This window comes from Oncorhynchus clarkii, unplaced genomic scaffold (assembly GCF_045791955.1).
Source record: "Oncorhynchus clarkii lewisi isolate Uvic-CL-2024 unplaced genomic scaffold, UVic_Ocla_1.0 unplaced_contig_471_pilon_pilon, whole genome shotgun sequence".
In the NCBI taxonomy this organism is placed as follows: Eukaryota; Metazoa; Chordata; class Actinopteri; order Salmoniformes; family Salmonidae; genus Oncorhynchus; species Oncorhynchus clarkii.
The window spans coordinates 75,001-100,000 of NW_027258024.1; the positions used below are offsets into that span (position 1 = coordinate 75,001).

Genomic DNA, 25,000 nt, shown 5'->3' on the forward strand with positions numbered 1-25,000 from the left:
GTAGGACCTATTCCCTGTCGGTCCTGGTCTAAAGTAGGACCTATTCCCCGTGGGTCCTGGTCTAAAGTATGACCTATTCCCTGTGGGTCCTGGTCTAAAGTAGGACCTATTCCCTGTGGGTCCTGGTCTAAAGTAGGACCTATTCCCCGTGGGTCCTGGTCTAAAGTATGACCTATTCCCTGTGGGTCCTGGTCTAAAGTATGACCTATTCCCTGTGGGTCCTGGTCTAAAGTAGGACCTATTCCCTGTGGGTCCTGGTCTAAAGTAGGACCTATACCCTGTGGGTCCTGGTCTAAAGTAGGACCTATTCCCTGTGGGTCCTGGTCTAAAGTAGGACCTATTCCCTGTGGGTCCTGGTCTAAAGTATGACCTATTCCCTGTGGGTCCTGGTCTAAAGTATGACCTATTCCCTGTGGGTCCTGGTCTAAAGTAGGACCTATTCCCTGTGGGTCCTGGTCTAAAGTAGAACCTATTCCCTGTCGGTCCTGGTCTAAAGTATGACCATTTCCCTGTGGGTCCTGGTCTAAAGTATGACCTATACCCTGTGGGTCCTGGTCTAAAGTATGACCTATTCCCTGTGGGTCCTGGTCTAAAGTAGGACCTATTTTTGTGGGTCCTGGTCTAAAGTAGGACCTATTCCCTGTGGGTCCTGGTCTAAAGTATGACCTATTCCCTGTCGGTCCTGGTCTAAAGTATGACCTATTCCCTGTGGGTCCTGGTGCCCAGTAAAGTAGGACCTATTCCCTGTCGGTCCTGGTGCCCAGTAAAGTAGGACCTATTCCCCGTGGGTCCTGGTCTAAAGTATGACCTATTCCCCGTGGGTCCTGGTCTAAAGTAGGACCTATTCCCTGTGGGTCCTGGTCTAAAGTAGGACCTATTCCCTGTGGGTCCTGGTCTAAAGTAGGACCTATTCCCTGTGGGTCCTGGTCTAAAGTAGGACCTATTCCCTGTGGGTCCTGGTCTAAAGTAGGACATATTCCCTGTGGGTCCTGGTCTAAAGTAGGACCTATTCCCTGTCGGTCCTTGTCTAAAGTAGGACCTATTCCCTGTCGGTCCTGGTACCCAGTAAAGTAGGACCTATTCCCTGTCGGTCCTGGTCTAAAGTATGACCTATTCCCTGTGGGTCCTGGTCTAAAGTAGGACCTATTCCCTGTGGGTCCTGGTCTAAAGTAGGACCTATTCCCTGTGGGTCCTGGTCTAAAGTATGACCTATACCCTGTGGGTCCTGGTCTAAAGTATGACCTATTCCCTGTGGGTCCTGGTCTAAAGTAGGACCTATTTTTGTGGGTCCTGGTCTAAAGTATGACCTATTCCCTGTGGGTCCTGGTCTAAAGTATGACCTATTCCCTGTCGGTCCTGGTCTAAAGTATGACCTATTCCCTGTGGGTCCTGGTGCCCAGTAAAGTAGGACCTATTCCCTGTCGGTCCTGGTGCCCAGTAAAGTAGGACCTATTCCCCGTGGGTCCTGGTCTAAAGTATGACCTATTCCCTGTGGGTCCTGGTCTAAAGTAGGACCTATTCCCTGTGGGTCCTGGTCTAAAGTAGGACCTATTCCCTGTGGGTCCTGGTCTAAAGTAGGACCTATTCCCCATGGGTCCTGGTGCCCAGTAAAGTAGGACCTATTCCCTGTGGGTCCTGGTCTAAAGTAGGACCTATTCCCCATGGGTCCTGGTGCCCAGTAAAGTAGGACCTATTCCCTGTCGGTCCTGGTCTAAAGTATGACCTATACCCTGTGGGTCCTGGTCTAAAGTAGGACCTATTCCCTGTGGATCCATCTCTGGACACTGTTGTGTCTGCAACTTGATTGGTTCATATTTAATAGTGGGTAGGACCTATGCAGAAAATAAATGACGTTTTGTACATAGACAGGAGAAGATGGCTGACTGGCTGGCTGGCAGGCTGGCTGGCTGGCTGGCTGGCTGGCTAACCGTGGGATTTCTGGATTGAGACAAAAACAGGCCTCTGGTGCCTGATAACGAACAGAGTTGTTGTTTTTATAGATGTGTTTGTAGATGTTACAGGAACCAGACTGTAGTTCCTGGGAAATATTTGGGCACCAGATACATTTCCTCTGTGAGCGAAAAACCCATAACAGTGTCTGTCATCGCGTCTCAATTAGCTTTTCTAATTTAAGTCAGCCAACTGTCTTTCCTACATGTTGCCTTTGTTACTACTGCAAGTGTTAGTATCATGCTGTTATCTAGCTAAGGCCTGATCGGCCCCTGGGTATTAAGTGTTGTTTAGCTAAGGCCTGATCGACCCCTGGGTATTAAGTGTTGTTTAGCTAAGGCCTGATCGACCCCTGGGTATTAAGTGTTGTCTAGCTAAGGCCTGATCGGCCCCTGGGTATTAAGTGTTGTCTAGCTAAGGCCTGATCGGCCCTGGGTATTAAGTGTTGTCTAGCTAAGGCCTGATCACCCCTGGGTATTAAGTGGTGTTTAGCTAAGGCCTGATCACCCCTGGGTATTAAGTGTTGTTTAGCTATGACCTGATCACCCCTGGGTATTAAGTGTTGTCTAGCTAAGGCCTGATCACCCCTGGGTATTAAGTGTTGTTTAGCTAAGACCTGATCACCCCTGGGTATTAAGTGTTGTCTAGCTAAGGCCTGATCACCCCTGGGTATTAAGTGTTGTCTAGCTAAGGCCTGATCACCCCTGGGTATTAAGTGTTGTCTACCTAATGCCTGATCACGTGTTATTGGTCACATACAGACGGTTAGCAGATGTTATTGATCCCATACACATGGTTAGCAGATGTTATTGATCCCATACACATGGTTAGCAGATGTTATTGATCCCATACACATGGTTAGCAGATGTTATTGATCCCATACAGACGGTTAGCATATGTTATTGATCCCATTCAGACGGTTAGCATATGTTATTGATCACATACACGTGGTTAGCAGATGTTATTGATCACATGGTTAGCAGACGTTATTGGTCACATGGTTAGCAGATGTTATTGTTCACATGGTTAGCAGATGTTATTGATCACATACACCCGGTTAGCAGATGTTATTGGTCACATACACATGGTTAGCAGATGTTATTGATCACATGGTTAGCAGATGTTATTGATCACATATACATGGTTAGCAGATGCTATTGGTCACATACACATGGTTAGCAGATGTTATTGATCACATACACATGGTTAGCAGATGTTATTGGTCACATACACATGGTTAGCAGATGTTATTGGTCACATACACATGTTTAGCAGATGTTATTGGTCACATACACATGTTTAGCAGATGTTATTGGTCAGATACACACGGTTAGCAGATGTTATTGATCACATACACATGGTTAGCAGATGTTATTGGTCACATACAAATGTTTAGCAGATGTTATTGGTCAGATACACACGGTTAGCAGATGTTATTGATCACATACACATGGTTAGCAGATGTTATTGGTTACATACACATGGTTAGCAGATGTTATTGGTCACATACACATGGTTAGCAGATGTTATTGGTCACATACACATGGTTAGTAGATGTTATTGGTCACATACACACGGTTAGCAGATGTTATTGGTCACATACACACGGTTAGCAGATGTTATTGGTCACATACACACGGTTAGCAGATGTTAATGTGAGTGTAGTGAAATGCTTGTGCTTCTAGTTCCGACTAATGCAGTAATATCTAATAAATTCACAACTAACTTCTACAACTCATTTCACAACTACCTTTTTTTTAAAGGAAAGAATAAGAATATGTACATAAAGATATATGAATGAGCGATGGCCGAACGGCATAGGCAAGATGCAGTAGATGGTATAGAGGACAGTATATACATATGAGATGAGTAATGTAGGGTATGTAAACATTATATTAAGTGGCATTGTTTAATGAAGTGGCTAGTGATATATTTATTTCATCCAATTATTAATTATTGAAGTGGCTGGAGATGTGTCAGTGTGTTGGCAGCAGCCACTCAATGTTAGTGGTGGCTGTTTAACAGTCTGATGGCCTTGAGATATAAGCTGGGCAAAGTGACTAGTCAATCAGGATAGATAATTAACAGAGTAGCAGCAGCTTATGTGAAGAGTGCTCAGAGTGTGTGTGGCTTTCGAGTGTATGTAGTGGGTTTGTGTGTGTGTTAGTGTGTGGGTAGAGTCGGTGTAAATATAGGTTCTATACCGTAGTCTGGGTAGCCATTTGATGATCTGTTGAGCAGTCTGATGGCTTGGTGTGTAGGATCTGTTCAGCAGTCTGATGGCTTGGGGATAGAAGCTGTTCAGCAGTCTGATGGCTTGGGGGGTAGTAGCTGTTCACCAGTCTGATGGCTTGGTGGGTAGGAGCTGTTCAGCAGTCGGATGGCTTGGGGATAGAAGCTGTTCAGGAGTCTGATGGGTTGGGGGGTAGTAGCTGTTCAGCAGTCTGATGGCTTGGGGGTAGAAGCTGTTCAGCAGTCTGATGGGTTGGTGGTAGAAGCTGTTCAGCAGTCTGATGGCTTGGGGATAGAAGCTGTTCAGCAGTCTGATGGTTTGGGGATAGAAGCTGTTCAGCAGTCTGATGGGTTGGGGGTAGAAGCTGTTCAGCAGTCTGATGGCTTGGGGATAGAAGCTGTTCAGCAGTCTGATGGTTTGGGGATAGAAGCTGTTCAGCAGTCTGATGGGTTGGGGGTAAATATAGGTTCAATACCGTAGTCTGGGTAGCCATTTGATGATCTGTTGAGCAGTCTGATGGCTTGGGGATAGAAGCTGTTCAGCAGTCTGGTGGCTTGGGGGGTAGTAGCTGTTCAGCAGTCTGAGGGCTTGGTGGTAGAAGCTGTTCAGCAGTCTGATGGCTTGGGGGTAGAAGCTGTTCAGCAGTCTGATGGGTTGGTGGTAGAAGCTGTTCAGCAGTCTGATGGGTTGGGGGTAGAAGCTGTTCAGCAGTCTGATGGGTTGTTGGTAGAAGCTGTTCAGCAGTCTGATGGCTTGGAGGTAGAAGCTGTTCAGCAGTCTGATGGCTTGGTGGTAGAAGCTGTTCAGGAGTCTGATGGCTTGGTGTGTAGGATCTGTTCAGCAGTCTGATGGCTTGGGGTTAGAAGCTGTTCGCCAGTCTGATGGCTTGGGGGTAGAAGCTGTTCAGGAGTCTGATGGCTTGGTGTGTAGGATCTGTTCAGCAGTCTGATGGCTTGGGGTTAGAAGCTGTTCAGCAGTCTGATGGCTTGGTGGTAGAGGCTGTTCAGCAGTCTGATGGCTTGGGGGTAGAAGCTGTTCAGCAGTCTGATGGGTTGGTGGTAGAAGCTGTTCAGCAGTCTGATGGGTTGGGGGTAGAAGCTGTTCAGCAGTCTGATGGGTTGTTGGTAGAAGCTGTTCAGCAGTCTGATGGCTTGGAGGTAGAAGCTGTTCAGCAGTCTGATGGCTTGGTGGTAGAAGCTGTTCAGGAGTCTGATGGCTTGGTGTGTAGGATCTGTTCAGCAGTCTGATGGCTTGGGGTTAGAAGCTGTTCGCCAGTCTGATGGCTTGGGGGTAGAAGCTGTTCAGGAGTCTGATGGCTTGGTGTGTAGGATCTGTTCAGCAGTCTGATGGCTTGGGGTTAGAAGCTGTTCAGCAGTCTGATGGCTTGGTGGTAGAGGCTGTTCAGCAGTCTGATGGCTTGGTGGTAGAGGCTGTTCAGCAGTCTGATGGCTTGGTGGTAGAGGCTGTTCAGCAGTCTGATGGCTTGGTGGTAGAGGCTGTTCAGCAGTCTGATGGCTTGGTGGTAGAGGCTGTTCAGCAGTCTGATGGTTTGGGGATAGAAGATGTTCAGCAGTCTGATGGTTTGGGGATAGAAGCTGTTCAGCAGTCTGATGACTTGGGGATAGAAGCTGTTCAGAGAGTGGTGCATTAGGGAGTGGTGGTGCATTGGGGGGGGGGGGGGGGGTCAATGGAGACCTCCCCATTCTGACTGAACCATTATAGTCAATTGAGACCCCCCCATTCTGACTGAACCATTATAGTCAATGGAGACCCCCCCCATTCTGACTGAACCATTATAGTCAATGGAGACCCCCCCCATTCTGACTGAACCATTATAGTCAATTGAGACCCCCCCATTCTGACTGAACCATTATAGTCAATGGAGACCCCCCCATTCTGACTGAACCATTATAGTCAATGGAGACCCCCCCATTCTGACTGAACCATTATAGTCAATGGAGACCCCCCCCATTCTGACTGAACCATTATAGTCAATGGAGACCCCCCCATTCTGACTGAACCATTATAGTCAATTGAGACCCCCCCATTCTGACTGAACCATTATAGTCAATGGAGACCCCCCCATTCTGACTGAACCATTATAGTCAATGGAGACCCCCCCATTCTGACTGAACCATTATAGTCAATGGAGACCCCCCCATTCTGACTGAACCATTATAGTCAATGGAGACCCCCCCATTCTGACTGAACCATTATAGTCAATGGAGACCCCCCCATTCTGACTGAACCATTATAGTCAATGGAGACCCCCCCATTCTGACTGAACCATTATAGTCAATGGAGACCCCCCCATTCTGACTGAACCATTATAGTCAATGGAGACCCCCCCCCCATTCTGACTGAACCATTATAGTCAATGGAGACCCCCCCATTCTGACTGAACCATTATAGTCAATGGAGACCCCCCCATTCTGACTGAACCATTATAGTCAATGGAGACCCCCCCCCCCCATTCTGACTGAACCATTATAGTCAATGGAGACCCCCCCATTCTGACTGAACCATTATAGTCAATGGAGACCCCCCCATTCTGACTGAACCATTATAGTCAATGGAGACCCCCCCATTCTGACTGAACCATTATAGTCAATGGAGACCCCCCCATTCTGACTGAACCACTATAGTCAATGGAGACCCCCCCCCCCCCCATTCCATAACAGAAATACTGCTGAACACATCATGTTTATATTTTAGATTCTCCCTGACTGTCTAGCTGTTATTTAGGGGATGGTTAGTCCTCCGAGATATTCTTTGTTGACATGTCTTATATAATCTGACTGAACCATTATAGTCAATGGCCTGCCCAAGATGTTTCTATGGAGAAAAAAACCCAGTTTTCAGATTAATGCCTTCATTTACAGGAAAAACAAGGGCACAGAACATGAGAGGAGAGGAGAGGGACGAGGGGAGGGACGAGGGGAGGGACGAGGGGAGGGACGAGGGGAGGGAGGAGGGGAGGGAGGAGAGGGACGAGGGGAGGGACGAGGGGAGGGAGGAGGAGAGGTACGAGGTGGAGGGACGAGGGGAGGGAGGAGAGGAGGGAGGAGTGGGACGAGGGGAGGAGAGGGACGAGGGGTTCGCTCCTCCTACTCCCGTTCCATTCCTTCCTCCCCCCCCAGCCCCCTCCCGTTCCATACCTTCCCCTCCTCCCCCTCCCCCTCCCGTTCCTCTCCAGTGATTGGCTGAATGGAATACTGATGGCCCCGCTAAACACAATCCCACAGCAGCATGATTGCAGACTTGACACGTCTTGAAAATCAGTTCTTGCGGGGCGATCGACAAATTATAGTTCAAAATCATAAGGCTTTGATAGAGCAACACATCAACCTGTGTGTGTGGGGCTGACTATCTCCTGATTAAAGATCACAGTGTTACCATTTACCTGTGATGTGACAGACAGGGAGTCAGACGGACGGACGGACGGACGGACGGACGGAGACTAGAGACTGTCCCTCTCCAATAAGAAGTCCCCTTCATAATAATACCCGAGGGGGGGAACGAGGTGGGAACAGTGAAAAACACAGTCAGATGACTTCTATTTCTGGTAGAGAAGTCCCACATGGCTGTAGTACGATCACACACAGACACACCCCCCCCACACACACACCCCAGACACACCACACACACACACCCCAGACACACCACACCCCACACACACACCCAGAGCCTTGGGGAGGATCCTCTAGAGGCGAGTCGAGCTTCCTCAGCCATGAAGTTAGCCAGATAAGGGGGCTCATTATTCGTCTATGATTCCTGTGTGTTTTGTTGTTTCAGGGGAATGAGATGATGAAGTGTGTTTTCCTCTGTGTCTGGTGGAGGAGTCCAGGGCAGCTACCCTTCACTCCTTCATTACTACTGTGATGGTCCATCCTTCACTCCTACATTACTACTGTGTGACGGTCCACCCTTCACTCCTACATTACTACTGTGATGGTCCACCCTTCACTCCTACATATCTACTGTGATGGTCCATCCTTCACTCCTACATTACTACTGTGATGGTCCACCCTTCACTCCTACAATACTACTGTGATGGTCCACCCTTCACTCCTACATTACTACTGTGATGGTCCATCCTTCACTCCTACAATACTACTGTGATGGTCCACCCTTCACTCCTACATTACTACTGTGACGGTCCACCCTTCACTCCTACATTACTACTGTGATGGTCCACCCTTCACTCCTACATTACTACTGTGATGGTCCATCCTTCACTCCTACATTACTACTGTGATGGTCCACCCTTCACTCCTACAATACTACTGTGATGGTCCACCCTTCACTCCTACATTACTACTGTGATGGTCCATCCTTCACTCCTACATTACTACTGTGATGGTCCATCCTTCACTCCTACATTACTACTGTGATGGTCCATCCTTCACTCCTACATTACTACTGTGATGGTCCATCCTTCACTCTTACATTACTACTGTGATGGTCCACCCTTCACTCCTACATTACTACTGTGATGGTCCATCCTTCACTCCTACATTACTACTGTCATGGTCCACCCTTCACTCCTACATTACTACTGTGATGGTCCACCCTTCACTCCTACATTACTACTGTGATGGTCCATCCTTCACTCCTACATTACTACTGTGATGGTCCACCCTTCACTCCTACATTACTACTGTGTGACGGTCCACCCTTCACTCCTTCATTACTACTGTGATGGTCCACCCTTCACTCCTACATTACTACTGTGATGGTCCACCCTTCACTCCTACATTACTACTGTGATGGTCCACCCTTCACTCCTACATTACTACTGTGATGGTCCACCCTTCACTCCTACATTACTACTGTGACGGTCCGCCCTTCACTCCTACATTACTACTGTGATGGTCCACCCTTCACTCCTACATTACTACTGTGACGGTCCACCCTTCACTCCTACATTACTACTGTGACGGTCCACCCTTCACTCCTACATTACTACTGTGATGGTCCTCCCTTCACTCCTACATTACTACTGTGATGGTCCACCCTTCACTCCTACATTACTACTGTGACGGTCCATCCTTCACTCCTACATTACTACTGTGATGGTCCATCCTTCACTCCTACATTACTACTGTGATGGTCCACCCTTCACTCCTACATTACTACTGTGATGGTCCACCCTTCACTCCTACATTACTACTGTGTGACGGTCCACCCTTCACTCCTACATTACTACTGTGACGGTCCACCCTTCACTCCTACATTACTACTGTGACGGTCCACCCTTCACTCCTACATTACTACTGTGATGGTCCATCCTTCACTCCTACATTACTACTGTGATGGTCCACCCTTCAACCCTACATTACTACTGTGATGGTCCACCCTTCACTCCTACATTACTACTGTGATGGTCCACCCTTCACTCCTACATTACTACTGTGATGGTCCACCCTTCACTCCTACATTACTACTGTGTGACGGTCCACCCTTCACTCCTACATTACTACTGTGACGGTCCACCCTTCACTCCTACATTACTACTGTGATGGTCCACCCTTCACTCCTACATTACTACTGTGATGGTCCACCCTTCACTCCTACATTACTACTGTGATGGCCCACCCTTCACTCCTACATTACTACTGTGACGGTCCACCCTTCATCCTACATTACTACTGTGATGGTCCACCCTTCACTCCTACATTACTACTGTGATGGTCCACCCTTCACTCCTACATTACTACTGTGATGGTCCACCCTTCACTCCTACATTACTACTGTGACGGTCCACCCTTCACTCCTACATTACTACTGTGATGGTCCACCCTTCACTCCTACATTACTACTGTGACGGTCCACCCTTCACTCCTACATTACTACTGTGACGGTCCGCCCTTCACTCCTACATTACTACTGTGATGGTCCACCCTTCAACCCTACATTACTACTGTGATGGTCCACCCTTCACTCCTACATTACTACTGTGATGGTCCACCCTTCACTCCTACATTACTACTGTGATGGTCCACCCTTCACTCCTACATTACTACTGTGTGACGGTCCACCCTTCACTCCTACATTACTACTGTGACGGTCCACCCTTCACTCCTACATTACTACTGTGATGGTCCACCCTTCACTCCTACATTACTACTGTGATGGCCCACCCTTCACTCCTACATTACTACTGTGACGGTCCACCCTTCATCCTACATTACTACTGTGACGGTCCACCCTTCACTCCTACATTACTACTGTGATGGTCCACCCTTCACTCCTACATTACTACTGTGATGGTCCACCCTTCACTCCTACATTACTACTGTGATGGCCCACCCTTCACTCCTACATTACTACTGTGACGGTCCACCCTTCATCCTACATTACTACTGTGATGGTCCACCCTTCACTCCTACATTACTACTGTGATGGTCCACCCTTCACTCCTACATTACTACTGTGATGGTCCACCCTTCACTCCTACATTACTACTGTGACGGTCCACCCTTCACTCCTACATTACTACTGTGATGGTCCACCCTTCACTCCTACATTACTACTGTGACGGTCCACCCTTCACTCCTACATTACTACTGTGACGGTCCGCCCTTCACTCCTACATTACTACTGTGATGGTCCATCCTTCACTCCTACATTACTACTGTGACGGTCCGCCCTTCACTCCTACATTACTACTGTGATGGTCCACCCTTCACTCCTACAATACTACTGTGATGGTCCATCCTTCACTCCTACCGTCCGTGTTCTGGCCCGATTTTAAACCTAATATGGTGTATCCCAAAATGGCTCCCTATTCCCTATGTAGTGCACAACTTTTGATGATATTAGTGCACTAGATAGTTAATAGGGCACCAATAGGGACGAGAACATTATTCCTGCGGTGAGAGAGAATAAATGACTGTAAACTTGTTAATATTTAATAGGGGCGTTGCGGTCCACAAATCTCTCTGAAATACATTAAATTCATCTTGTTGACGGTTGGAGTCCTTCCTGTCTCCTTCCTATCGCCGCCTCGCTTAAGGTCAGCGTGCATAAATTAACCTGGTCTTGCTGCTTACTGCTGAGACTGATCATGTCTGGGTTAGTGGCCCGTAATGATGACATGTGGCGCTTTGTGATGACACGTCCCCCTGGTAACCACTGTCTCTCCTCTGTGATGACACGTCCCCCTGGTAACCACTGTCTCTCTGTGATGACACGTCCCCCTGGTAACCACTGTCTCTCTGTGATGACACGTTCCCCTGGTTACCGCTGTCTCTCTATGATGACACGTCCCCCTGGTAACCACTGTCTCTCTGTGATGACACGTCCCCCTGGTAACCACTGTCTCTCTGTGATGACACGTCCCCCTGGTAACCACTGTCTCTCTGTGATGACACGTCCCCCTGGTAACCACTGTCTCTCTGTGATGACACGTCCCCCTGGTAACCACTGTCTCTCTGTGATGACACGTCCCCCTGGTAACCACTGTCTCTCTGTGATGACACGTCCCCCTGGTAACCGCTGTCTAATCCTTTGTGATGTCACTCCGCCAGCAGTGGGAAAGTGTTTGTGTCTCTCCTGCATCGCAAATGACATCCTGTTGCCTTTTTTAATAACCCTAACCCTTTTTTAATAGTGCCCAAATGGCCCAGGGTCAACAGTAGTACACTATCAAAAGGTACCATCTGGAACGTCTCTCTCCGCGGCTCTTCAGACGTGGTGGAGGGTCAAGCGAGAGGGAGGAGGAGGAGAGGTCGTCAGTGAAGTGGCTCGTTTCGGGCTTGCACTAGACACCGCTACTCGGGCTAATGACACCGCTGAAGGGAAAGGGGCCGTGACAGCAGGGCAGACGGACACACAGAGTTCAAACCTCTTCCTACATCGCATCGCTACTCAACTTCAATGTCCACTCCACTCAGCGCCGCAGACTACAACCCTCCCTCTCTCTGAACACGAGGAGATGAGAGACTTGTCTCTATGTCAAATGGCACCCTACTCCCTATTTTAGGGCACTAGGTTTGAGTAGGGCCCCATAGGGCTGTGTGGTGGTGGTAGTGCTCTATATAGGGGATAGAGTGCCTTCTGGGACGCAGACTCCTAAGCTTTAGTGAACACAGTGTTCCGTCTCGTGGTTTTCTCCTTTTGTCTTTGTCATTGTGTGGGTGTTGGAGCAATTCAAATGAACTCAGCTGTTACTCCATTCACACACACACACACACACACACACACACACACACCTGTGTTCATGAGGAGAAGGATGGATAGATCACCATAGTTACAGCTCCACTGAAGAGGGATCTGTCTTTGTTTTGATGAGTCTTCCTGAGACTTGTTTTTGACTAATTGTCGTGGAACAGGACACAGCCTTTCTCTGATTGGTTCACCGCCCGCAGAGCTGAAGTGGAGGACCGGCTTTTGTCTCAGTCCTGCTGACATGGATGGAAGGGGGGAGAGCTCTGTTCCTCAGTGAGGGATGATCCCTGTTACCCAGCTCCTCTCTCTCTCTCTCTCTCTCTCTCTCTCTCTCTCTCTCTCTCTCTCTCTCTCTGTCTCTCTCTCTCTCTGTCTCTCTCTCTGTCTCTCTCTCTCTCTGTCTCTCTCTCTCTCTCTCTCTGTCTCTCTCTCTCTCTGTCTCTCTCTGTCTCTCTCTCTGTCTCTCTCTCTCTCTGTCTCTCTCTCTCTCTGTCTCTCTCTCTCTCTGTCTCTCTCTCTCTCTCTCTCTCTCTCTCTCTCTCTCTCTCTCTCTGTCTCTCTCTCTCTCTGTCTCTCTCTCTCTCTCTCTCTCTCTGTCTCTCTCTCTCTCTCTCTCTGTCTCTCTCTCTCTCTCTCTCTCTCTCTCTCTCTCTCTCTCTGTCTCTTGGTGGTATGCTAACCAGTCTGTGCTGAATGAGACAGGTCTGGGGTCTGTGGTGAATGAGACAGGTCTGGGGTCTGTGGTGAATGAGACAGGTCTGGGGTCTGTGTTGAATGAGACAGGTCTGGGGTCTGTGTTGAATGAGACAGGTCTGGGGTCTGTGTTGAATGAGACAGGTCTGGGGTCTGTGCTGAATGAGACAGGTCTGGGGTCTGTGGTGAATGAGACAGGTCTGGGGTCTGTGTTGAATGAGACAGGTCTGGGGTCTGTGCTGAATGTTAATAAATATATTTATAATAAAATAATACTAATTAATATTGACAACAATCAGGATGTGCCAGTGGTGTAAATATAGATGGACAAACTCCATGCTTCAGTCTATGTATATTATATAGGGGTTTCATCAGCTGGGCGACAGCTCTTAGTGCCCATTGGCTACAAGAGTGGTCTAATATGGAAATCGATTTAACATCATGTTTTACCTAAATGTTATTTGGATAATTTCTGGAGATGGAAATTATATTTTAGATTGTGTCGTCATCAATGTTATTTGGGTAGGAGCCCGGACTCCATCATCAAGGGGACAGGAATTGGTTAAACTCTCAGTTTTAATACATGTACAGAATGATCCTCTTTCCCTAAAAGCATGATGGTCTTTCTGACTTGAAGAGGTTCACGTGGTGCCGGAATATCGATCTGTCAACCAGTTTGTCCTGGGATGATATTTAGTTGAGCTTTAAGGTGTATTGACACACCATCCACATTGTCATTAATCACTGCACCAGGCCCTTCTCCTTGACCTGATTCAGGGCCCGAGGAAATAAAACAATTCAACGCCTCCTGTTATGTCAGAAGTCCTCTGTTTCTTTAATGAAACATCAATATTGTAATTAGCGTATTTTCCTTCATGTGCGTCATTAAATGTAGATTCACATTCTGCTCTGTTCTGTCCGCTCCTCTCCTCTCCCCTCCCCTCTCCTCTCCCCTCTCCTCTCCTCTCCTCTAATCTCCTTTCCTCTCCTCTCCTCTCCTCTCCTCTCCTCTCCTCTCCTCTCCTCTCCTCTCCTCTCCTCTCCTCTCCTCTCCTCTCCTCTCCTCTCCTCTCCTCTCCTCTCCTCTCCTCTCCTCTCCTCTCCTCTCCTCTCCTCTCCTCTCCCCTCCCCTCCCCTCCCCTCCCCTCCCCTCCCCTCCCCTCCCCTCTCCTCTCCTCTCCTCTCCTCTCCTCTATTTCCCATTTCTATTTCTGTGGACATAATTGCCGCTGCTCTCCATATATCAGGTTGTCAGAATCAGACTTAAAGACCTCCGGGGCTGAAAGGGACAGAGCTCACACTGTGGCATCACGTCTGATAGGGACAGAGCTCACACTGCCATCACGTCTGAAAGGGACAGAGCTCACACTGTGCCATCACGTCTGAAAGGGACAGAGCTCACACTGCCATCACGTCTGAAAGGGACAGAGCTCACACTGTGCCATAACGTCTGAAAGGGACAGAGCTCACACTGCCATCACGTCTGAAAGGGACAGAGCTCACACTGTGCCATCACGTCTGAAAGGGACATAGCTCACACTGTGCCATCACGTCTGAAAGGGACAGCGCTCACACTGTGCCATCACGTCTGAAAGGGACAGCGCTCACACTGTGCCATCACGTCTGAAAGGGACAGAGCTCACACTGTGCCATCACGTCTGAAAGGGACAGAGCTCACACTGCCGTCACGTTTGTTGTTGAAGGTTTGAAGCGCCGGGGTAAATCCTCTGTGAGAAGTTGAAAGTGACATGAAAGAAGTATGGATCAGCCTCCTAGCAGGCAGGATTATGTCTGTCTGTACTTCCTGTCTGTCCTCCCCTCAGCTCTGAAACCCTCTGAATCACACATGATATTCCCGCTCAAACAGCCTAAGCTATGTGTAATAAACAACTTAAGAGAAATAACAGCTTTGGGAATTCGTCTATTTTCTCCTCGATTTTAGACGAGGGAATAGCATTATTATTATTAGACGTGTCGCCCCACAGGGGGATTGAGGGGCTAAAAGGAGAGAGAGGTTTTTCTTGTTTTTCTTTTGAAGGAGATGTGATTTTAAAATGGACTTCCGATCAGCCCTGTTTTAGTCCATTCAGTGTTTCGACTATCGGTTCCGTCGGGAGGAGTTCTCCTTCCGCCTGTCTGAATGTGCTGACGGTTTTTAATAGGTTATAAAAAACACACACAGGCCAGCCACTCCAGGGACGTTTGGCTTTCATCGCGTTTTTTAGCATGGCGTCCCAGCTCTCTAGTCTAGTATGGATCCAGCTCTCTAGTCTAGTATGGATCCAGCTCTCTAGTCTAGTATGGATCCAGCTCTCTAGTCTAGTATGGATCCAGCTCTCTAGTCTAGTATGGATCCAGCTCTCTAGTCTAGTATGGATCCAGCTCTCTAGTCTAGTATGGATTCAGCTCTCTAGTCTAGTATGCATCCAGCTCTCTAGTCTAGTATGGATCCAGCTCTCTAGTCTAGTATGGATCCAGCTCTCTAGTCTAGTATGGATCCAGCTCTCTAGTCTAGTAAGGATCCAGCTCTCTAGTCTAGTATGGATCCAGCTCTCTAGTCTAGTATGGATCCAGCTCTCTAGTCTAGTATGGATCCAGCTCTCTAGTCTAGTATGGATCCAGCTCTCTAGTCTAGTATGGATCCAGCTCTCTAGTCTAGTATGGATCCAGCTCTCTAGTCTAGTCTGGATAGGTAGGTAGGGCTTGTGTCCCAAATGGAACCTTTCTGTTCTGTGTAGTGCACTCGTTGAGACCAGATACAGTTATCATCTAGTCCAGTTGTTCCCAAGCAGGGGGTACTCGGGGGTACTTGGTCTATCCTCAGGGGGTACCAGGATCCCTGGGGGTACTTGGTCTATCTACACAGGTACTAGGATCCCTGGGGGTACTTGGTCTATCTACACGGGTACTAGGATCCCTGGGGGTACTTGGTCTATCTACACGGGTACTAGGATCCCTCGGGGTACTTGGTCTATCTATAGGGGGTACTAGGATCCCTGGAGGTACCTGGCCTATCCTCAGGGGGTACTAGGATCCCTGGGGGTACTTGGTCTATCCTCAGGGGGTACTTGAAGACTCATGAGACCGTAGGGTTCCTGGTAAAATCCACATGAGGGGGAACATCAGGGGTACTCTGGGCAGAGCAGAATTCAGTTGGTGGTACAGTAGCCTCTGGTCTCGTCCATTCAGTGACCAATAGATGAGTTTTAAAACGACCACTTTGGATAAAAATAGGTATATTTATTTATGAGCTGTTTTTCCTTCTCCCCCCAGCTGGGTGCAGAGCTTTGGCCACGAGGGTCTGGGACTGCTGCTAGACATTCTGGAGAAGCTGCTTCACAAGAAACAGTAAGGACACACACACCGTATGCTCACACACACACACACACACACACACACACACACACACACACACACACACACGGGCGGATAAACACACAGACACACACACACACACACACACACACACACACACACACAGACACACAGATGAACACACACACACACACGGGCGGATGAACGCACACACACACACACACACGGGCGGATGAACGCACACATACACACACACACACGGGCGGATGAACGCACACACACACACACACACGGGCGGATGAACGCACACACACACACACACACACGGGCGGATGAACGCGCAAACACACTGACTGCATTTACTCAATGTAGAAACATCACATGTTCAATATAAATGTTCATCTCATCTCTACTCCATTTCTCTCCCTTCCTCTACCTCTCTCCTGCGCCCTCTCTCTACCTCCCTCTACCTCTCTCTCTCTACCTCCCTCTACCTCCTCCTCCCTCCCTCTACCTCCCTCTCCCTCTACCTCCTTCTCCCTCCCTCTACCACTACCTCCCTCTACCTCCTTCTCCCTCCCTCTACCTCCCTCTCCCTCCTTCTACCTCCCTCTCTCTACCTCCTTCTACCTCCCTCTACCTCCCTCTCCCTCCCTCTCCCTCCCTCTACCTCTACCTCCTTCTACCTCCCTCCCTCTACCTCCCTCTACCTCCCTCTACCTCCCTCTACCTCCCTCTCCCTCCTTCTACCTCCCTCTCTCTACCTCCTTCTACCTCCCTCTCTCTACCTCCTTCTACCTCCCTCTACCTCTACCTCCTTCTACCTCCATCTACCTCCCTCCCTCTACCTCCTTCTACCCTCTCTACCTCCCTCTCTCTACCTCTACCTCCCTCTACCTCTACCTCCCTCTACCTCCCTCTACCTCCCTCTACCTCCCTCTACCTCTCTCTACCTCCCTCTACCTCCCTCTACCTCCCTCTACCTCCCTCTACCTCTACCTCCCTCTACCTCCCTCTACCTCTCTCTACCTCCCTCTACCTCCCTCTACCTCCCTCTACCTCCCTCTACCTCCCTCTACCTCTCTCTACCTCTCTCTACCTCTCTACCTCTCTCTACCTCTACCTCTTGCTTACCTCTGTCTCTCTCTCTACTCTCAATTCAATTCAAGGGGCTTTATTGGCATGGGAAACGTGTTAACATTGCCAAAGCAAGTGCTGACTCTCTCTGTCTGTTGTCTCTGTAGCCAGGATAAACCTGACAAGAAGCTACTCTCTCTGTCTGTTGTCTCTGTAGCCAGGATAAACCTGACAAGAAGAGCCAGCATAAAGTCATCCAGTGCCTCAAAGCCTTCATGAACAACAAGGTAATGTAGCTAATCCTTCATGAACAACAAGGTAATGTAGCTAATCCTTCATGAAAAACAAGGTAATGTAGCTAATCCTTCATGGACAACAAGGTAATGTAGCTAATCCTTCATGGACAACAAGGTAATGTAGCTAATCCTTCATGAACAACAAGGTAATGTAGCTAATCCTTCATGGACAACGAGGTAATGTATATAATCATTCATGAACAACAATGTAATGTCGGGGAGAGGATGAATGTGTGGGAATGTGTCCCACTGCTGAATTGGTTCTGGTACTTCCTGTCCCTTCTGGGAGAGGAGAAATGTGTCCCACTGCTGAATTGGTTCTGGTACTTCCTGTCCCTTCTGGGAGAGAAGAAATGTGTCCCACTGCTGAATTGGTTCTGGTACTTCCTGTCCCTTCTGGGAGAGGAGAAATGTGTCCCACTGCTGAATTGGTTCTGGTGCTTCCTGTCCTTTCTGGGAGAGGAGGAATGTGTCCCACTGCTGAATTGGTTCTGGTACTTCCTGTCCCTTCTGGGAGAGGAGAAATGTGTCCCACTGCTGAATTGGTTCTGGTACTTCCTGTCCCTTCTGGGAGAGGAGGAATGTGTCCCACTGCTGAATTGGTTCTGGTACTTCCTGTCCCTTCTGGGAGAGGAGGAATGTGTCCCACTGCTGAGTTGGTTCTGGTACTTCCTGTCCTTTCTGGGAGAGGAGAAATGTGTCCCACTGCTGAATTGGTTCTGGTACTTCCTGTCTCTTCTGGGAGAGGAGAAATGTGTCCCACTGCTGAGTTGGTTCTGGTACTTCCTGTCTCTTCTGGGAGAGGAGAAATGTGTCCCACTGCTGAATTGGTTCTGCTACTTCCTGTCTCTTCTGGGAGAGGAGAAATGTGTCCCACTGCTGAATTGGTTCTGGTACTTCCTGTCCCTTCTGGGAGAGGAGAAATGTGTCCAACTGCTGAATTGGTTCTGGTACTTCCTGTCCCTTCTGGGAGAGGGGAAATGTGTCCCACTGCTGAATTGGTTCTGGTACTTCCTGTCCCTTCTGGGAGAGGAGAAATGTGTCCCACTGCTGAATTGGTTCTGGTACTTCCTGTCCCTTCTGGGAGAGGAGAAATGTGTCCAACTGCTGAATTGGTTCTGGTACTTCCTGTCCCTTCTGGGAGAGGGGAAATGTGTCCCACTGCTGAATTGGTTCTGGTACTTCCTGTCCCTTCTGGGAGAGGAGGAATGTGTCCCACTGCTGAATTGGTTCTGGTACTTCCTGTCCCTTCTGGGAGAGGAGAAATGTGTCCCACTGCTGAATTGGTTCTGGTACTTCCTGTCCCTTCTGGGAGAGGAGAAATGTGTCCCACTGCTGAATTGGTTCTGGTACTTCCTGTCCCTTCTGGGAGAGGAGGAACGTGTCCCACTGCTGAGTTGGTTCTGGTACTTCCTGTCCCTTCTGGGAGTATTCAGACTCTTTTACCTATTTCACGTTTTGTTGTTAAAACCTACATTCAAAATGGCTTAAATAAAATATCTCACCCATCTATACACAATACACCATAGTAACAAAGTGAACATTTCTAGGTAAATGTTCGCACATTTATTGAACATGAAATACAGGAAGTGTTTTTACGTAAGTGTTCACACCCCTGAGTCGATACGTTGTGGAAACACATTCGGCAGCCATTTGCCTCTTTCTGGGTCAAGTCTTGGAGATGTTTTCACACCTGGTGAATGCAACGTTCTTCCAGCTCTGTCAAATGGGCGGTTGTTCATCGCTAGGTTTGGCCACAGATTTTCAAGTAGATTCACAGTGGGTTCAGAAAGTATTCAGACCCCCTTGATTTTTTCCCACATTTTGTTACGTTACAGCCTCATTCTAAAATGGATTAAATAGATTTTTTCCCCCTCATCAATCTACACACAATTCCTCATAATGAATGTAAAAATAGGTTTTTAGAGTTGTTTTGCTAATTTATTAAGAATTTAATACAAAATATCACATTTGCATAAGTATTCAGACCCTTTACATTCAGAGACTTGTCCCGATGCCACTCCTGTGTTGTCTTGGCTGTGTGCTTAGGGTCGTTGTCCTGTTGGAAGGTGAACCTTCACCCCAGTCTGAGGTCCTGAGGGCAATGGAGCAGGTTTTCATCAAGGATCTCTCTGTTCTTTGCTCCGTTCATCTTTACCTCCATCATGACTAGTCTCCCAGTTCCCCACAGCATGATGCTGCCACCACCATGCTTCACCGTAGGGATGTTGCCAGGTTTCCTTCATCCTGACTAGTCTCCCAGTCCCACACAGCATGATGCTGCCACCACCATGCTTCACCGTAGGGATGTTGCCAGGTTTCCTTCATCCTGACTAGTCTCCCAGTCCCACACAGCATGATGCTGCCACCACCATGCTTCACCGTAGGGATGTTGCCAGGTTTCCTTCATCCTGACTAGTCTCCCAGTCCCACACAGCATGATGCTGCCACCACCATGCTTCACGAAAAAAGGTCAACCTGGACGAGAGTCATGACGACCAAGACGTCAACCTGGACGAGAGTCACGACGACCAAGACGTCAACCTGGACGAGAGTCACGACGACCAAGACGTCAACCTGGACGAGAGTCACGACGACCAAGACGTCAACCTGGACGAGAGTCACGACGACCAAGACGTCAACCTGGACGAGAGTCACGACGACCAAGACGTCAACCTGGACGAGAGTCACGACGACCAAGACGTCAACCTGGACGAGAGTCACGACGACCAAGACGTCAACCTGGACGAGAGTCACGACGTCAACCTGGACGAGAGTCACGACGTCGACCTGGACGAGAGTCACGACGTCGACCTGGACGAGAGTCACGACGTCGACCTGGACGAGAGTCACGACGTCGACCTGGACGAGAGTCACGACGTCGACCTGGACGAGAGTCACGACGTCGACCTGGACGAGAGTCACGACGTCGACCTGGACGAGAGTCACGACGACCAAGACGTCGACCTGGACGAGAGTCACAACGTCGACCTGGACGAGAGTCACGACGTCGACCTGGACGAGAGTCACGACGACCAAGACGTCGACCTGGACGAGAGTCACAACGTCGACCTGGACGAGAGTCACGACGTCGACCTGGACGAGAGTCACGACGTCGACCTGGACGAGAGTCACGGCGTCGACCTGGACGAGAGTCACGACGACCAAGACGTCGACCTGGACGAGAGTCACAACGTCGACCTGGACGAGAGTCACGACGTCGACCTGGACGAGAGTCACGGCGTCGACCTGGACGAGAGTCACGACGACCAAGACGTCGACCTGGACGAGAGTCACAACGTCGACCTGGACGAGAGTCACGACGTCGACCTGGACGAGAGTCACGACGACCAAGACGTCGACCTGGACGAGAGTCACAACGTCGACCTGGACGAGAGTCACGACGTCGACCTGGACGAGAGTCACGACGACCAAGGCGTCGACCTGGACGAGAGTCACGACGACCAAGACGTCGACCTGGACGAGAGTCACGACGTCGACCTGGACGAGAGTCACGACGACCAAGACGTCGACCTGGACGAGAGTCACGACGACCAAGACGTCGACCTGGACGAGAGTCACAACGTCGACCTGGACGAGAGTCACGACGTCGACCTGGACGAGAGTCACGACGTCGACCTGGACGAGAGTCACGGCGTCGACCTGGACGAGAGTCACGACGACCAAGACGTCGACCTGGACGAGAGTCACAACGTCGACCTGGACGAGAGTCACGACGTCGACCTGGACGAGAGTCACGGCGTCGACCTGGACGAGAGTCACGACGACCAAGACGTCGACCTGGACGAGAGTCACAACGTCGACCTGGACGAGAGTCACGACGACGACCTGGACGAGAGTCACGACGACCAAGACGTCGACCTGGACGAGAGTCACAACGTCGACCTGGACGAGAGTCACGACGTCGACCTGGACGAGAGTCACGACGACCAAGGCGTCGACCTGGACGAGAGTCACGACGACCAAGACGTCGACCTGGACGAGAGTCACGACGTCGACCTGGACGAGAGTCACGACGACCAAGACGTCGACCTGGACGAGAGTCACGACGTCGACCTGGACGAGAGTCACGACGACCAAGACGTCGACCTGGACGAGAGTCACGACGACCAAGACGTCGACCTGGACGAGAGTCACGACGACCAAGACGTCGACCTGGACGAGAGTCACGACGACCAAGGCGTCGACCTGGACGAGAGTCACGACGACCAAGGCGTCGACCTGGACGAGAGTCACGACGACCAAGACGTCGACCTGGACGAGAGTCACAACGTCGACCTGGACGAGAGTCACGACGTCGACCTGGACGAGAGTCAACCTGCGTATTTTATTCCTCTTGTTTTACTATTGTAATTGTATTTTATATATTTTTTAACTCTATCGTTGGAAAGATGCTCGTCAGAAAGTATCTCGCGGTAAAGTCCAGACCCGTTGTCTTTTAGCGCGTGTGACAGATGAAACTGGACCAGACCCGTTGTCTTTTAGCGCGTGTGACAGATGAAACTGGATCAGACCCGTTGTCTTTTAGCGCGTGTGACAGATGAAACTGGATCAGACCCGTTGTCTTTTAGCGCGTGTGACAGATGAAACTGGATCAGACCCGTTGTCTTTTAGCGCGTGTGACAGATGAAACTGGATCAGACCCGTTGTCTTTTAGCGCGTGTGACAGATGAAACTGGACCAGACCCGTTGTCTTTTAGCGCGTGTGACAGATGAAACTGGACCAGACCCGTTGTCTTTTAGCGCGTGTGACAGATGAAACTGGATCAGACCCGTTGTCTTTTAGCGCGTGTGACAGATGAAACTGGACCAGACCCGTTGTCTTTTAGCGCGTGTGACAGATGAAACTGGATCAGACCCGTTGTCTTTTAGCGCGTGTGACAGATGAAACTGGATCAGACCCGTTGTCTTTTAGCGCGTGTGACAGATGAAACTGGATCAGACCCGTTGTCTTTTAGCGCGTGTGACAGATGAAACTGGATCAGACCCGTTGTCTTTTAGCGCGTGTGACAGATGAAACTGGACCAGACCCGTTGTCTTTTAGCGCGTGTGACAGATGAAACTGGACCAGACCCGTTGTCTTTTAGCGCGTGTGACAGATGAAACTGGATCAGACCCGTTGTCTTTTAGCGCGTGTGACAGATGAAACTGGATCAGACCCGTTGTCTTTTAGCGCGTGTGACAGATGAAACTGGATCAGACCCGTTGTCTTTTAGCGCGTGTGACAGATGAAACTGGATCTGATTTGTTTTATTGGAAACGTGTGTAGCCTGAATGTCTTGACTTTAAATGATCATAAATGCCGTTTTGGGATGCAGCCCGACCTCATCCTCTCGGAGAGGAGGTGTCGTTGTGTGGAGCTGAAGCCCAGTGGAGCTCGTCTGGCACACCACTCCTCCTCTCCTCTCGTTGTAAGGTCTTGTGTAATCCTGTTTCCACAACAGGTGCAGAGCGCCTCTTTTACCCACCGGCACTGACTCACAGACCTTGCCCTCGCCTCCTGCTGCATCTTGGGATACGTCTCGCCCACAGCGCCTGCGGAGGCTGCCAGACAGGTGTTCCAAACCAGCTGTCAGTAGTGCCTTTCCCCCTCCCTCTCTTCCTCCCTCCCTCTCTCTTCCTCCTTCCCTCTCTTCCTCCTTCTCCTCCTCCCTCTCTCCCTCTTCCTCCATCCCTCCCTCTTCCTCCTTCCCTCTCTTCCTCCTTCCCTCCCTCCTCCTCCTTCGCTCTCTTGCTCCTTCCCTGCCCTCCTCCTTCCATCTCTCCCCTCCTCCTTCCCTCCCTCTCTTCTTCCCTCCCTCTCTTCCTCCTTCCCTCCCTCTTCCTCCATTCCTCCCTCCCTCTTCCTCCCTCCCTCCCTCTTCCTCCTTCCCTCCCCTCCTCCTTCCATCTCTCCCCTCTTCCTTCCCTCCCTCTCTTCTTCCCTCCCTCTCTTCCTCCTTCCTCCCTCCCTCTCTTCCTCCTTCCCTCCCTCTTCCTCCTTCCCTCCCTCTTCCTCCTTCCCTCCCTCTTCCTCCTTCCATCTCTCCCCTCCTCCTTCCCTCCCTCTCTTCTTCCCTCCCTCTCTTCCTCCCTCCCTCTCTTCCTGCTTCCTCTCTTCCTCCTTCCTTCCCTCCCTCTCTTCCTCCTTCCCCCCCTCAGCTTCTTGATATGCCACACCTGTCAGGTGGATGGATTATCTTGGCTAAGGAGAAATGCTCACTAACAGGAACATTTCTGGGATATTTTATTTCAGCTCGTGAAACATGGGACTGACTCTTTACAGGTTGCGTTTATATATTTTTTCAGTGCTTATGGAAAAAGCCATTTTGAATCAACAGGCCGGGCTGGCGTCAGCAACTGGCCAGACGCGAGTATCACCAGTGTTCCACTACATTCTCTTTCTCGCTAAATGAAACGAGGAGGAACACCTTCTCTCCTTCCCTCCCTTCTCTCCTTCCCTTCATCCCTTCTCTCCTTCCCTTCATTCCTTCTCTCCTTCCCTCCCTTCTCTCCTTCCCTCCCTTCTCTCCTTCCCTCCCTTCTCTCCTTCCCTTCATCCCTTCTCTCCTTCCCTTCATCCCTTCTCTCCTTCCCTTCATCCCTTCTCTCCTTCCCTCCCTTCTCTCCTTCCCTTCATCCCTTCTCTCCTCCCCTCCCTTCTCTCCTTCCCTTCATCCCTTCTCTCCTTCCCTTCCTCCCTTCTCTCCTTCCCTCCCTTCTCTCCTTCCCTTCATCCCTTCTCTCCTTCCCTTCATCCCTTCTCTCCTTCCCTTCATCCCTTCTCTCCTCACCTCCCTTCTCTCCTTCCCTTCATCCCTTCTCTCCTTCCCTTCATCCCTTCTCTCCTTCCCTCCCTTCTCTCCTCCCCTTCATCCCTTCTCTCCTTCCCTTCATCCCTTCTCTCCTTCCCTTCATCCCTTCTCTCCTTCCCTCCCTTCTCTCCTTCCCTTCATTCCTCCCTTCTCTCCTCCCCTCCCTTCTCTCCTTCCCTTCATCCCTTCTCTCCTCCCCTTCATCCCTTCTCTCCTTCCCTCCCTTCTCTCCTTCCCTTCATCCCTTCTCTCCTTCCCTTCATCCCTTCTCTCCTTCCCTTCATTCCTCCCTTCTCTCCTCCCCTCCCTTCTCTCCTCCCCTTCCTTCTCTCCTCCCCTTCCTTCTCTCCTTCCCTTCCTTCTCTCCTTCCCTTCATCCCTTCTCTCCTTCCCTTCATCCCTTCTCTCCTTCCCTTCATCCCTTCTCTCCTTCCCTCCCTTCTCTCCTT

At 49.8% G+C, this 25,000-nt stretch overlaps 1 protein-coding gene across 1 annotated transcript in view; it reads left to right on the top strand.

The window, feature by feature from the left end:
• Positions 1-25,000, top strand: part of LOC139394558 (protein diaphanous homolog 3-like) — a 174,513-nt gene that overhangs the window by 61,332 nt on the left and 88,181 nt on the right. The window contains exons 4-5 of the mRNA XM_071142653.1: positions 16,322-16,396; positions 17,658-17,727. Of these exons, the coding sequence (XP_070998754.1) occupies positions 16,322-16,396; positions 17,658-17,727 (145 nt within the window). The remainder of the gene's footprint in view (positions 1-16,321; positions 16,397-17,657; positions 17,728-25,000) is intronic.